Source organism: Catharus ustulatus, chromosome 32 (assembly GCF_009819885.2).
Source record: "Catharus ustulatus isolate bCatUst1 chromosome 32, bCatUst1.pri.v2, whole genome shotgun sequence".
Taxonomy (NCBI): Eukaryota; Metazoa; Chordata; class Aves; order Passeriformes; family Turdidae; genus Catharus; species Catharus ustulatus.
Window position 1 is genome coordinate 901,939 of NC_046252.1, and position 14,801 is coordinate 916,739.

The 14,801-nt window shown below is 61.9% G+C and overlaps 1 protein-coding gene across 6 annotated transcripts; it reads left to right on the forward strand.

Annotated features, from left to right (window-relative positions):
* The first annotated feature begins 694 nt into the window (after positions 1–694).
* On the forward strand, positions 695–14,623 carry MBD1 (methyl-CpG binding domain protein 1). 6 transcript variants are annotated; one of them, XM_033083550.2, is made up of 16 exons: positions 695–880; positions 1,470–1,591; positions 2,036–2,150; positions 2,449–2,720; positions 3,579–3,664; positions 4,037–4,077; positions 4,300–4,449; positions 7,345–7,479; positions 7,572–7,619; positions 8,583–8,639; positions 8,725–8,793; positions 9,573–9,737; positions 10,747–11,010; positions 11,095–11,181; positions 11,279–11,362; positions 14,022–14,623. In XM_033083550.2, exons 1-16 carry the CDS (start codon positions 794–796, stop codon positions 14,463–14,465), a joined length of 2,226 nt encoding a protein of 741 aa, XP_032939441.1. In that variant the 5' UTR covers positions 695–793; the 3' UTR covers positions 14,466–14,623. The 6 variants fall into 6 exon arrangements, with proteins under 6 accessions (XP_032939441.1, XP_032939442.1, XP_032939443.1 ...); XM_033083551.2 differs by having other exon boundaries at positions 8,728–8,793; XM_033083552.2 differs by having other exon boundaries at positions 695–802; positions 14,022–14,622.
* Positions 14,624–14,801: the final 178 nt, after the last annotated feature.

Here is a 14,801-nt window from a genome sequence, read left to right on the forward strand (position 1 = left end):
TTTGGGGGGATCCTGGGGAGAAAAAATGGGAGCAGCAACCTCGAGGAGGTTTTTGGGGGGTCCTTTGGATGGGGAGGAAAGGGGAGCAGTAACCTGGAGGGGATTGAGGGGTCCCTGGCGGTGTTGGGGTGTCCTTTGGGTGGAGGGAAAGGGGAGCAGCATCCTTGGGAAAATTGACGGGTCCCTGGCGGTGTTGGGGAATCCTTTGGGGGGATCCTGGGGGGAAAAAATGGGAGCAGCAACCTCGTGGAGGTTTTGGGGGGTCCTTTGGGTGGGGGAAAGGGGAGCAGCAACCTGGAGGGGATTGAGGGGTCCCTGGCGATTTTGGGGAGTCCTTTGGGGGGGATCCTGGGTGGGGAAATGGGAGCAGCATCCTGAGGGGGATTGAGGGGTCCCTGACGGTTTTGGGGGGCTCTTTTGGGGGGGTTCGGAGGGTCCTGGGCGTGGGGAAAAATCCCAATGGAGCGGAGGGGAGCGCGCAGTGCTCATTAGAATAACCACGCCCACACCGGGGTTCATTAGCATAACCCCGCCCCTCCCTCATCACGTGTCTCAGCGGTCATGTGCCCCTAACTCCACAGATCGCCCCGCCCCTCCCTAGCTCTGCCTTTCCTATTGGTCGGTGCTGTATCACGTGATCCTAAACCCCGCCCCCTACTCTTCCCGCTTGCTATTTCCGCTTCCGGCGCGGGGCCCCGCCCCCTCCGCCCCCCGCGGCCTCGCGGCGTCGCCGGAGGAAGAGGAGGAGGAAGAGGAGGAGGAAGAGGAAGAGCTGCGCCACAAGCGGGGGCGGATGGGAACGGTGAGGGACTGCGGGACTGCGGCGGGGTTGTGGAGTGGAGCGGGGAGCCTGAGGGAGCCGAGCGGGGAGACGCGGCCGGTAGGGAAAGGCGGGCCGTGAGGGGGGCGGTTGGGGAGGATTTGTGAGGGGAATGGACGGGGGGGTTTGGGGGCAGTTTGTGAGGGAGCGGGGTAGTTCGTGAGGGGGAAGGGGTAGTTTGTGAGGGGGAGGGACAGCTTGGGGGTTGTTTATGGAGGGGAGGGAGATTTTGAGGGCTGTTTTGGAGGGGAAGGGGCAGTTTGGGGGTTGTTCGTGAGGGGGAGGGGCAGTTTGGGGGTTGCTCGTGAGGGGGAGGGGCAGTTTATGAGGAGGAGGGGGAGTTTAGAGGGGATTTTTAAGGGGGAGAAGCCACTTGGGGGGCGTTGGGGTGGGGGACGGACCCTTGAGGGGTGCGAGCATGGACGGAGGCCGAATTTTGGGGGTGTCCGTGCTGGGGGAGGGGAGGGGGGGGAGGGGCGGATTTGGAGCTGTGTTTGTGTGGGGGAGGGGAGCTGGCGGTGGGGGAGGGGAGGCTGGGGTCACGTGGGGAGGGGGGCGTGGCCGGGCTGTGTTTGGGGGAGGGGTCCGGGGGTGTTTTGGTTACCGGGGCGGGTCCTGACCCCCACCCACCCCTCCGTGGGGGTCTCAGCCCCAGCGCAGGATGGCCGAGGGCTGGGCCGAGTGCCCGGCGCTGGGCCCGGGCTGGCAGCGCCGCGAAGCTTTTCGGAAATCCGGAGCCACCAGCGGCCGCAGCGACACCTACTACAGGAGGTACCCCTTCCCCAGACCCTATTTCACCCCTAAAAAATCCCCCAACACCGCGGGTGGGGCCGGTTCTGCCCTTTCACCCTCATCTGTAGCTCCCTCCTACCATCCTCGACCCCATCCCGGGTCCATTTGGGGATTCAGTCCCCACTCCTTGTGGTGTTTTGTGGGGGGATTTCGCTCCAGTGCCCTCATCCCTAAATATTTTCACTCCCCTGAGATTTTTCCAGGCTGTTTTGGGGCTCGGGGTGGGGGGAGATTTGGGGTTTGTTTGTTCCTCCCTTTCTCGTTGTCCCACTGTTTCCCTTTGACATTTGGGGGGCTCCCCGAGGGTCAGGGACCCTCCTGGGGGTTGGGGTCCCTTTCTCAGGGTTTTGGGGTCCCTTCCGTGGGGTTTTGGGGTCCCTTCCCCGGGGTTCTGAGCCCCCTCTGACCCGAGCTCCCCGGCAGCCCCACAGGGCAGAAGTTCCGCAGCAAGATCGAGCTGCGGCGGTTCCTGGGCCCCGGGCACGACCTGAGCAACTTCGACTTCAAATCAGGGCTGCAACGGCCCAGCCACACCCGGGTACGGGGGTTTGGAACCTGGGAGGGGCCCTAAAAACCAGGGGAGGGGGCACCAAAATCCTAAAAAACCTTGGGGAGGGAAACCTGGAGCTCTCCAGGGGGGAAAACCCCACATGAGGATGGAATGGGGGGTGGAATAAAGAGATGGGATCGAGGGAAATGAGGGTGAGGAGACCCTAAATTGGGGGGTGGGGGTGGGAATAAGGGGTCCTTAAATTGAGGAGGAGCAGAAATGGGGGTTTTGAAGTTTGGGAGGGCTCACTCCACCTTGTGATCCGCCTCTATTTTCTGCCTTTCAGACCAAGAAGGCCCCCAAATGGCACCTGCCCACCGTGCCCCTCCCAGAGCCCCCCAAAATCTTCAAGAAGGAGGAGATGGAGGTGGTGGGCGGGGCTGAGACCGTGAAGGCCCCGCCCCTCTCCCATGAGGCTCCGCCCTCATCGTTCCCAGCCCTGCCCATCCCCATCCAGGCCACGCCCCTTTCACTCGAGGCCACGCCCCCATCAGACCCCACCCTGCGCAGGACCCGGAAGCGGCCGCCCCTGGAGCCCCCCCAGGATGGGGTGGTGGCGTGAGTGGGGGCTCCTTGGGGGGTCGTGGGGTCTTCCAGTTGGGGGTAGGGGGTCCCTAGGGGGTCGTGGGGTTCTCCAGTTGGGGGTAGGGGGTCCCTAGGGGGTCGTGGGGTCCCCCAGTTGGGGGTGGGGGTCTCTAGGGGGTCGTGGAGTCCCCCACTTGGGGGTACGGGGTCCCTGGGGGGTCATGGAGTCTCCTAGGTGGGGGTGGGGGGTCCCTGGGGGGTCATGGAATCCCCTAGGTGGGGGTGGGGGGTCCCCCAGTTGGAGGTGGGGGGTCCATGGGGGGTCATGGAGTTCCCCTAGGTGGGGGTGGGGGTCCCTAGGGGGTCGTGGGGTCCCCCAGTTGGAGGTGGGGGTCTCTAGGGGGTCGTGGAATCCCCCTAGGTGGGGGTGGGGGGTCCCTGGGGGGTCATGGAATCCCCTAGGTGGGGGTGGGGGGTCCCTGGGGGGTTGTGGGGTCCCTCAGGTGGGGGTGGGAGGTCCTTGGGGGGTCATGGGGTCCCCCAGTTGGGGGTCCCTGGGGTCCTCCAGGTAAGGGGTCATGGGGTCCTCCAGTTGGGGGTGGGGGGTCCCTGGGGAATCATGGGGTCCTCCAGGTAGGGGTGGGGCCCCCTGGGGTCCTTCAGGTGGGGGTGAGGGTTATAGGATCCCTTGGGTGGAGGGTCCCTGGGGGGTCATGGGGTCCTCCAGGTGTGGGTGGGGGTCCCAGGAACAGGGTGTGACCCCCAGAGAGAGGATTTGGGGTCCCTGTGGAAAGTTTGGGGGGATCCCTCAGGGGGATTTGGGGATCCCCAGGGGCTGGGGGGGTACTGGGGATGTTGACCCCTCCCCAAGATGTGCCCCCTCCTCTGCAGGCTTTGTGCCAGCTGCCACACTCTGTTCCCAGGGGTGTCCCTGCCCCCCCAGCGCCGCTGCCGCTGGCTCTGCCCCGACTGCCGTGGTGAGCTTCGGCCTCAGCGCCCTCCTCTTCACTCTGAGTCTTCTCCCACCTTCCTCAGCTCTCCCAGAGCTTTGTTTGGTTTATCCTCTTCTTTTTCCTGCTCTTCTTCTTGTTCTTTATTCTCTGAGGCTTTCTTTTTCCATCATCATCATCATCATTTTGCTTTAACCGCATAATTATCATTTCATTTTTCTGGAACTTCACATTTCTCTTCCTCCCTGATTCCTCCTTGCCTCCTTTCCTTCTGTTTTGGATCATTCTGGGAGGGGGGAAGAGAGCCTGAAGGATTTGGGGAGGGAGGGAGGGAGGGGGTCAGGGAGGGATCCCAGCAAAGTTGGGGTGACCCTGACCCCCCTTCCTGCATCTCCCCAGCCCAGAGACGAGACTTCAACCGGGAGCAGCGATTCTACAAGGTACCCCAAAACCCACAGGGGGAGAATTGCACCCCTGGGTGTCCCCAAATCCCTCAGGGGGAGAATTGCACCCCTGGGTGTCCCCAAATCCCTCAGGGGGGAGATTTGTACCCCTGGGTGTCCCCAAGCTCCCTCAGGAGGGAGATTTGCACCCCTGGGTGTCCCCAAGCTCCCTCAGGGGGTTTTGGGGTCCCCCCAGAGCCCTGACCCCCCTCCCCACAGCGGGTGGGCTGTGGCTCGTGCCAGGCCTGCCGCATCCCCGAGGACTGCGGCATCTGCAGCGCCTGCGCCCGCAACCCCCCCGGGGCCCCCGCCGGGCCCGGCCGCGCCCCCAAGTGCCTCCTGCGCCGCTGCCTGCGCATCGTCAAGAAGGTACCGGGACCCTGGGGTCACTGTGACATCTCCTCTGTCACTGTCACACCCTGGGGTCACTGTGACATCCCCCCTGTCACTGTCACATCCCCTGTCACACCCTGGGGTCACTGTCACACCCCGGGGTCAGTGTGACATCCCCCTGTCACTGTCACATCCACCTGTCACCGTCACACCCCTGGATGTCACCAACACCCTCTCGGTGTCACCGACAGCCCCCCGTCACTGTCACACCCCGGGGTCACTGTCACACCCCCTGTCACCGTCACACCCCTGGATGTCACCAACACCCCCTCTGTCACTGTCACACCCCTGGGGTCACTGTCGCACCCCCTCTGTCACTGTCGCACCCCGGGGTCACTGTGACACCCCTCTGTCACTGTCACACCGCCTGTCACACTCCTGGTGTCACCAACATCCCCTCTGTCACTGTCACACCCCCCCGTCACTGTCACATCCTCTCTGTCATTGTCACCCCCTTGGTGTCACACCCCAGGGTCACTGTGACGCCCCCCTGTCACTGTCTCACCCCTGGGTGTCACCGACATCCCCCTGTCACTGTCACACCCCAGGGTCACTGTCACATCCCCTGTCACACCCCGGGGTCACTGTGACACCCCCCTGTCACTGTCACACCACTTGTCACACCCCTGGGTGTCACTGACATCCCCCTGTCACTGTCACACCCCAGGGTCACTGTTACACTCTGGCGTCACTGTCACATCCCCTGTCACACCCCGGGGTCACTGTGACAACCCCTGTCACTGTCACACCACTTGTCACACCCCTGGGTGTCACTGACATCCCCCTGTCACTGTCACACCCCAGGGTCACTGTTACACTCTGGCGTCACTGTCACATCCCCTGTCACACCCCGGGGTCACTGTGACAACCCCTGTCACTGTCACACCACTTGTCACACCCCTGGGTGTCACTGACATCCCCCTGTCACTGTCACACCCCAGGGTCACTGTCACACCCCCCCATCACTGTCACACCCCTGGATGTCACCAACACCCCCTCGGTGTCACAAAAATCCCCCCCGTCACTGTCACATCCCTGGGTGTCACCAACAGCCCCCTGTCACTGTCACACCCCTGGGTGTCACTAACAGCCTCCCAGTGTCACCAGCACTCCCCCTGTCACTGTCACACCCCAGGGTCACTGTCACATCCCTGGGTGTCACCAACAGCCCCTCCAGTGTCACCAACAGCCCCCTGTCACTGTCACACCCCTGGGTGTCGCTAACAGCCTCCCAGTGTCACCAGCACTCCCCCTGTCACTGTCACACCCCTGGGTGTCGCTAACAGCCTCCCAGTGTCACCAGCACCCCCCTTGTCACTGTCACACCCCTGGGTGTCGCTAACAGCCTCCCAGTGTCACCAACAGCCCCCTGTCACTGTCACACCCCTGGGTGTCACTAACAGCCTCCCAGTGTCACCAGCACTCCCCCTGTCACTGTCACACCCCTGGGTGTCACCAACAGCCCCTCAGTGTCACCAATACCCCCCCATCACTGTCACATCCCTAGGTTTCACCGACAGCCCCATGGTGTCACCAACATCCCCCCTTGTCACTGTCACACCCCTCAGTGTCACTAACAGCCTCCCAGTGTCACCAGCACTCCCCCTGTCACTGTCACACCCCTGGGTGTCACCAGTACCCCCCCATATCGCTGTCACCCCCGTTGGTGTCACCGACATCCCCCCTGTGTCACTGTTACTCCATGTTCCTGCAGGGCCTGGATATGGCTCCTGTCCTCTCCCCCTGTCCCTGTGTCCCTTGTGTGTGGCTGTGACCCCGGGGTGTGACAGTCACAGGGGGGGTTGTGATATTCACCCGTTATCCCGTGTCGGTTATCCTGTGTTATCCCATGTCGGTTATCCCGTGTCGGTTATCCCGTGTTATCCCATATTATCCCACGTTTACCCGTGTAATTCCACGTCCTGCCCCATTGTCCCTGTAGGGCCTGGGCTGCAGCTCCTGCCCTGTCCCCTCTGTCCCCTGTCCCTCTGTCCCCTGTCCCTCTGTCCCCTGTCCCTCTGTCCCCTGTCTGTGGCACACATTCTCCCCTCTTTTCTCCTGTTGTCCCACATTTCCCGTGTGACTCCCATGTCCTTGCAGTTCCTGGGCTGTGGTTCCTCCCTCTGTCCCTGTGTCCCTCTGTCCTCTGTCTGTGGCACACATTCACCCATGTTCTCCTCTATTATCCCCTCTTATCCCGTATTTTCTGTGTAATTTCTGTGTCCCCACAGGGCCTAGGCTGCGGCTCCTGCCCTGTCCCTCTGTCCCCTGTCCCTGTGTCCCCTGTCCCCTGTCTGTGGCAGACATTCTCCCCTCTTTTCCCCTGTTCTCCCGCATCTCCCGTGTCCCTGCAGGGCCTGGGCTGCAGCTCCTGCCCTCTGTCCCCTGTCCCCCTGTCTGGCACACATTCACCCCTGTTCTCCCACATCTCCCGTGTCCCCACAGGGCCTGGGCTGCGGCTCCTGCCCCCTGTCCCTGTGTCCCCCCTGTCCCTGTGTCCCCCCTGTCCCTGTGTCCCCCCTGTCCCTGTGTCCCCCCTGTCCCTGTGTCCCCCCTGTCCCTGTGTCCCCCCTGTCCCTGTGTCCCCCCTGTCCCTGTGTCCCCTGTCTGGCACACATTCACCCCTCTTCTCCCACATCTCCTGTGTCCACGCAGGGCCTGGGCTGCGGCTCCTGCCCTGTCCCTCTGTCCCCTGTCTCTCTGTCCCCTGTCCCCCTGTCTGGCACACATTCACCCCTGTTCTCCCACATCTCCCGTGTCTCCGCAGGGCCTGGGCTGCGGCTCCTGCCCTGTCCCTCTGTCCCCTGTCCCTCTGTCCCCTGTCTGGCACACATTCACCCCTGTTCTCCCACATCTCCCGTGTCTCCGCAGGGCCTGGGCTGCGGCTCCTGCTCCGGCTGCCTGAGCACCGAGGACTGCGGCAGCTGCTGCATCTGCCTGCGGCGCCTGCAGCCCGGCCTCAAGCGCCAGTGGCGCTGCCTGCGGCGCCGCTGCCTGCGCCCCAAGGTGGGACTGTCCCCCCCAGGGTCACCCCGGGGTCACCCCAGCACCCCCAGTGTCCCCTGCTGACCCCCCCCACCCTGTGTGTGTCCCCACAGAAAGCCAGAGCGGCCAAGAAGAGCCAGAGCCCGCTGCCCCTGACGGAGGTGAGTGTGGGACCCCCGGGGTGGGCACAGCGGGGACCCTCGGGTGTTCCTTGGGGACCTCCGGGTGTTCTTTGGGGACCCACAGGGTGGGCACACCAGGGACCCCCGGGTGTTCTTGGGGACCCTCAGGTATTCTTTGGGGACCCCTGGCTGTTCTTGGGGACCCTTGGGTGTTCTTAGGGGTTCCCCAAGTGTTCCTTGGGGACCCCCAGGTGTTCTTTGGGGTGCCCCAGGTGTTCTTTGGAGACCCCCGTGTGTTCTTGGGGTGCCCCAGGTGTTCCTTAGGGTCCCCCGGGTGTTCCTTGGGAACCTCAAGGGTGTTCCTTGGGGACCCCCAGGTGCTTTTTGGGGAGCCCCGGGTGTTCCTTGGGGACCCCTGGGTGTTCTTGGGGACCCTTGGGTATTCCTTGGGGACACTCAGGTGTTCCTTGGGGTCCCCCGGATGTTCTTGGGGACCCCCAGGTGTTTTTTGGCGAGCCCAAGGTGTTTTTGGAGTCCCCCAGGTGTTCCTTGGGGACCCCCGGGTGTTCCTTAGGGACCCCCAGGTGTTTTTTGGGGAGCCCCGGGTGCTCCAGGTGTTCCTTGGGGACCCCCGGGTGTTTCTTGGGGACCCCCGGGTTGCTCCAGGTGTTCCTTGGGGACCCCCAGGTGTTTTTTGGGGAGCCCCGGGTGTTCCTTGGGGACCCTCGGGTGTTTTTGGAGTCCCCTGGGTGTTCCTTGGGGACCCCTGGGTGTTCCTTAGGGACCTCCAGGTGTTTTTTGGAAATCCTCAGGTGTTCCTTGGGGACCCCCAGGTGTCCTTGGGGACCCTCAGATGTTCCTTAGGGACCCCCCGGGTGTTCTTGGGGTGCTCCAGGTGTTCCTTGGGGACCTCCAGGGTGTTTCTTTGGGGACCCCTGGGTGTTCCTTAGGGACCCCCGGGTGTTCTTGGGGACCCCTCACCCCATTTCTTGCCCCCCACAGAAATGGAAGCCCCCCATGGAGCGGGAGCCCAGCGACGCCTCCAGCAGCAGGCACAGAGTGAGTGTGGCACACTGGGCACACCTGGGCACACCTGGAACCCCCCAGACCCCCCCACTGACCCCCACCCCTCCCTCCCTCCCAGAAGATCCTGACCAAGGGCAAGGAGAAGAAGAAGCCGGGGCGACCCCCGAAGCCCCCCGGGCCCCGCGGGGTGAGTGACAGGTGCTGGCCACGCCCCCTCCACCCATGGCCACGCCCCTCCCAGGGCAGCTATTAGGGGCTGGGGAGCCGTAATGCTCTTAATATAAGGGCTTGAAAAAAATTCAAAATTGGGGTGCAGGTACCATAATGATCCTAAAGGCTGTGCCAGCCGCTAATAATGGGGTTCAGGCCCTGCAATAATGGGGTGCAGGTACCGTAATTCTCTTAAAAGTGGGGCTCAGGCCCTGCAATAATGGGGTGCAGGTACCGTAATGATCCTACAGGCTGTTCCAGCTCTCAATGCTGATGAACCATAAGGGATACAGATACCATAATTCTCTTAAAAGCTGCACCTGTTGCTAATAACGGGGTTCAGGCCCTGCAATAATGGGGTGCAGGTACCGTAATGATCCCATGAGCCGTTCCCAGGCTGAATATTTGGGTTCAGCACATTCAAACCCCACAGATATTGGGGTGTTGGTACCGTAATACCCCTAATGCTGGGGCCAGGTCACTCCCAAAAACTGTTCACAGCTGCAGGTGGGGTCTGAGCCAGCTCTGTAATCCTCCAAATAATGGGGTTCACTACCCCAAACCCCCCCTCAGCAGGGTTTGGTTACCATAATCCTCCTAATATAAAGAGTAACGCCTCTAATAGCCGCGCCTACCGTAACACCCCTAACACTGCCGCACTCACCGCAACGCTCCTAACCGCTGCTCCCGCACTAACACCACCCTGCCCCGGCCTCGGGGGGGACATTTGGGGGTGACCCCGCTCTCTGCCGGCAGCGGGGGGTGCGGAGCCGGGCCAGCCGGCGCTGCGGGGTGTGCGCGGCGTGCCGGCGCCCGGCCGACTGCGGCCGCTGCGACTTCTGCCGGGACAAGCCCAAGTTCGGGGGGCAGAACCTCAAGCGCCAGAAGTGCCGCTGGAGGCAGTGCCTGCGCTGTGCCATGGTGGGTGCCCCCCAGTGCCTTCCTCCCAGTGCCTCCCAGTAACGTCCCAGCGAGCCCCGGGCGTCCCCTCCGCCCCCTCTCCTCAGCGACTCCCGACTCCTTCGCCTGGGGAAACTGAGGCACGCGCAAAGGTTCAGGCTCCCCCCCACTGCCCGCCCCGGCGCTGGGTGCAGCCCAGTTTGGACCAGTATGAATAAATTTGGGGTGGGAGAGGGGGAGGGGAGGGTGTTGATTGGTACCCAGGTGGCACCTGGACACCTGGGTCTTGTTTTTTGGGGTGGGGAGGGGGGTTGCCCGGACGCCTGGGTCCTTCCTGCATTGCTTGGCTTTGGGGGGCTCACCCCGGGACCCTTTTATTTTTTATTGGGGGTGGTTTGTGGGGGTCCCTCACCAACCAGCCCCACCTTGGGTTGAGGGTGGGGGGCGGTTTATTCCTTCCAAAACCCACATCCCCCTCCCCTTGGTGCCCCACCCCCTCTGAGGTCTCTCTCCCGGCGCAGAGGCGGCTGCTGCCGGTGGGGGGGGGTCGCTGGGGTCCCCCCTGGAGCTGGGGCCGCCCCCTCCCCCCGTCCAGGCCCCTCCGCCGCCGCCGGCCCCCCCGCGCCGCCGCCCGGAGCCGCCGCCTGCCCCGCCCCCCCCGCCAGGTAACGGGACCCCCCCCCTTGTTCTTTTGGGACCCTCACCCCCTCCATAAATCCCCCTCCCCATTTTGCTGTGCTTGCTTTGCTGCTTCGCTGCTTTGCTCCCCCCTCGGGGGCACCCAGGCGTCAGGGGAGGGGACCCCCCCTCTGGGGAGGGGCTCTGGGGGGGTTTTGGGGACCCCAGACCCCTCTCCTGTGACCCCCAAGTGTGTGCCTCAGTTTCCCCACGCGGGATGAGGTGTGGGGGTTCCTCTGCAGACACCTGGGTCATTATTTTTGGGTGGGGGAATTCTCTCCTGGATACCTGGAGGGGATTTGGGGGGGGGTCTCACCTGGCTGCCCTGATGTGCCCCCTCCCCCCACCACAGGACAAGGAGGAGCTGCTGGGGGGGGCTGAGAACAGCCCAGGACCCCTCCCAGGCCCCCCCCTGCGCCTCTGCCCCATCAAGGAGGAGGCTGGACCCCTCCCCCGCCTCGAGGTGAGACCCCCTGGCCGCCTGGGACCCTCCCTGGACACCTGGGACCCCCCTGTGACCCCCCCTGCCCCCCAGGACCCCCGCCTGGGGCTCCTCATCGCCTCAGCCCCCCGCCTCAAAGGGGCCCCCCCGGAGCCCAGCGCCGCCCCACAAAGGGTGAGTGGGACCCCAAAAACCCCCCTGAGCCTCCTCAGCGTGCTTGGGACCCCCCCATAACGCCCCTTCCCCTTTTTTTTGCAGCCCCCCCCGGGGGATTTGGGGGTCCTGATCGCCGCCACCCCCCGCGTGAAGCAGGAGCAGCCGCAGCCCAGCGCATCCCTGGTGCCGGTAAGGGGGGAAACTGGGATTTGGGGGGGGGTCTCTGGGATTTGGGGGGGGTCCCTGTGGTTTGGGGGGGTCCCTGAGCCTCTGTCATCACCCCCAGGTGCCCCCCTCCGCCCCGCTGGTGGTGCTGGATGAGAGCGAGGAGGAGGAGGAGGAAGAGGAGGAGGAGGGAGGCAACAGAGTGGTGAGGAAGGGGAGGGGGAGGAGAGGGTGTGAGGAATTTGGGGAGGGGTCCTGGGGGGGCTCTTGATGGGTTGAGGGGTCTCAGGAAGGAGTTTGGGGTGTCCTGGGGAGGCTTTAGAGGGGATTGAGGTGGGGGGTGTCTGAGAATTGGGAACTTTGGGGGGTTTTTGGGGTCGTGGTGATTTTGGGAAGGGACTTTGGGGGTGTTCCTTGGGGTTTTTGGGGTCCTGATGAGTTGGGAAAGAAATTTTGGGGGTGGTCATTGGGTTTTTGGGGTCCTGGTGAATCAGGGAAGGGACTTTTGGGGGATGTACTTGGGTTTTTGGGTCTTGGTGATTTGGCGGGGAAAGAACTTTTGGGGGAGAGTCCTTGGGATTTTGGGGTCCTGGTGAGTTGGGGATGGGATTTTTGGGGGGGATCCTTAAAGTTTTTAGGGTTCTGGTGACTTTTGGGGGGGTTCCTTGGGTTTTTGGGGTCCTGGAGAGTTGGGGAAGGGACTTTTGTGGGGGTCCTTGGGGTTTTTAGGGTCCTGGTGAATCAGGGAAGGGACTTTTGGGGTCCTAGTGACTTTTGGGGGGGGGGGGGTCCTTGGGGTTTTTGGGGGTTCTGGTGACTTTTAGGGGGGTGGTTCTTTGGGTTTTGGGGTCCTGGTGAGTTGGGGATGGGATTTTTGGGGGTGGTCATTGAGTTTTTGGGGTCTAGGTGATTTGGGAAAGGAACTCTTGAGAGGTTTTTGGGGTTCTGGTGACTTTTGGGGGAGAGTCCTTGGGGTTTTTGGGGTCCTGGTGAATTGGGGGATGGGATTTTTAGGAGTGGTCCTTGGGGTTTTTGGGGTCCTGGTGAGTTGGGAAAGGAACTTTTGGGGGAGGGTTCTTGGAGTTTTGAGGTCCTGGTGACTTTTGGGGGGAGTCCTTGGGGTTTTGGGGTCCTGGTGAGTTGGGGATGGGATTTTTGGGGGGGGATCCTTAAAGTTTTTAGGGTTCTGGTGACTTTTGGGGGGTTCCTTGGGTTTTTGGGGTCCTGGAGAGTTGGGGAAGGGACTTTTGTGGGGGTCCTTGGGGTTTTTGGGGTCCTGGTGAATCAGGGAAGGGACTTTTGGGGTCCTAGTGACTTTTGCGTGGGGGGTCCTTGGGGTTTTTGGGGATTCTGGTGACTTTTGGGAGGGTTCTTGGATTTTTGGGGTCCTGGTGAGTTGGGGATGGGATTTTTGGGGGTGGTCATTGAGTTTTTGGGGTCTGGGTGATTTGGGAAAGGAACTCTTGAGAGGTTTTTGGGGTTCTGGTGACTTTTGGGGGAGAGTCCTTGGGTTTTTGGGGTCCTGGTGAGTTTGGGAAGGGACTTTTGGGGGGTCCTTGTGGTTTTTGGGGTCCTGGTGAGTTGGGGATGGGATTTTTGGGGGGGGATCCTTAAGGTTTTTAGGGTTCTGGTGACTTCTGGGGGGTTCCTTGGGTTTTTGGGGTCCTGGAGAGTTGGGGAAGGGACTTTTGGGGGTGATCCTTAAGATTTTTAGGGTTCTGGTGACTTTTGGGGCGTGGTCCTTGTATTTTTGTGTCTGGGTGATTTGGGAAAGGGGCTTTTGGGGGGGGTTCCTTGGGTTTTTGGGGTCCTGGAGAGTTGGGGAAGGGACTTTTGTGGGGGTCCTTGGGGTTTTTGGGGTCCTGGTGAATCAGGGAAGGGACTTTTGGGGTCCTAGTGACTTTTGCGTGGGGGGGTCCTTGGGGTTTTTGGGGATTCTGGTGACTTTTGGGAGGGTTCTTGGATTTTTGGGGTCCTGGTGAGTTGGGGATGGGATTTTTGGGGGTGGTCATTGAGTTTTTGGGGTCTGGGTGATTTGGGAAAGGAACTCTTGAGAGGTTTTTGGGGTTCTGGTGACTTTTGGGGGAGAGTCCTTGGGTTTTTGGGGTCCTGGTGAGTTTGGGAAGGGACTTTTGGGGGGTCCTTGTGGTTTTTGGGGTCCTGGTGAGTTGGGGATGGGATTTTTGGGGGGGGATCCTTAAGGTTTTTAGGGTTCTGGTGACTTCTGGGGGGGTTCCTTGGGTTTTTGGGGTCCTGGAGAGTTGGGGAAGGGACTTTTGGGGGTGATCCTTAAGATTTTTAGGGTTCTGGTGACTTTTGGGGCGTGGTCCTTGTATTTTTGTGTCTGGGTGATTTGGGAAAGGGGCTTTTGGGGGCAGTCCTTGGCTTTTTGGGGTCGTGGTGAGTTGGGGAAGGGACTTTTTGAGGGGGTCCTTGGGGTTTTTGGGGTCCTGGTGAGTTGGGGATGGGATTTTTGGGGGGGGATCCTTAAGGTTTTTAGGGTTCTGGTGACTTTTGGGGCGTGGTCCTTGTATTTTTGTGTCTGGGTGATTTGGGAAAGGGGCTTTTGGGGGCAGTCCTTGGCTTTTTGGGGTCGTGGTGAGTTGGGGAAGGGACTTTTTGAGGGGGTCCTTGGGGTTTTGGAGTCCTAGTGATTTGGGAAAGGGACTCTTGAGGGGTTTTTGGGATCCTGGTGATTTGGGTTTGAGATTTTTAGGAGCGGTCCTTGGGATTTTTGGGGGGATCCTTGAGTTTTTGGGGAGGGTCTCAATCAGACCTTTTCAGAATGGGGGGGGTCCCCACTACCTAAGAAGACTTTTAGGCTTCTCCTTCCCCCCACCCCATTAACCCCTTCTCCCCCACAGCCCTTCCCGCTGCCCCCCGCCCCCCAGCTCTGGCCCGGCTCCTTCCTGGAGGAACTGGCCGAGATTCCCCTCCCGGCTCACTGGGGGGTTGTGGGGGCTGACGGCGGCCCCGGGCCGTGCCCTGCTCGTGGATTGAGGCTGGTCCAGCGCTGCCCCCGCTCCTCCATGGCCGCCGCGGCCGTGCTGCTCAACCCGGGCTTGGCTTTCCGCGTCTTGGTCGCCCGCGGCCGCCCGGTGCCCCCCGGGCACGAGGTGCTGGCCCGGCGCCCCCCACTGCGCTCTGTGCTGGACCTCGTGGAGCTGCTCTGTGATCTCGAGGCTTATGGGCCCTGCCCAGGACCCCCGGGACCCCCGGGCCGGCCCCCAGCCCCTCGCTGCCACGTCCTGGTGAGGGGGGGGAGGAGCTGCCGGCCCTGCCAGCTGCTGGCGGGGGAGGGGCATTGAGGGATTTTTGGGGGGAATTTGGGTGTGGGGGGGGATGGATGGTGGGAGATGAGGATTGGGAATGCAAAGAGGTTAATTTGGGAAGGGGGTTTAAAGGGAAGGAAATGGGGATGGGAAAGTGGTGAAAAGTGGAAAAGGAACCAAAATTTTTTTTTTTTGGGAGGGGGTTGATTTGGGAAGTGATGGTTGAACTGGAATTGGGGGGGGAAATAAAATTGGGATTGGGGGGAATGGAAAATGAGGGACCTAAAAGTGAGGGGGGAACTGAAATTGGGGGGATGTGGGGGTGGGGAGCAGGGATGGGGTGTTGCACCTTCGGGGTGGGGAGTGGATTTG

Coding starts and splice junctions, on each gene's coding strand:
- MBD1 (XM_033083550.2), top strand. CDS start 794: ATGGGAACGGTGAGGGACTGCGGGACTGCGGCGGGGTTGTGGAGTGGA. Junction 7,480..7,571: donor GCCGCTGCCTGCGCCCCAAG/GTGGGACTGTCC, acceptor GTGTCCCCACAG/AAAGCCAGAGCGGCCAAGAA. Junction 11,363..14,021: donor AGGAGGGAGGCAACAGAGTG/GTGAGGAAGGGG, acceptor TCTCCCCCACAG/CCCTTCCCGCTGCCCCCCGC.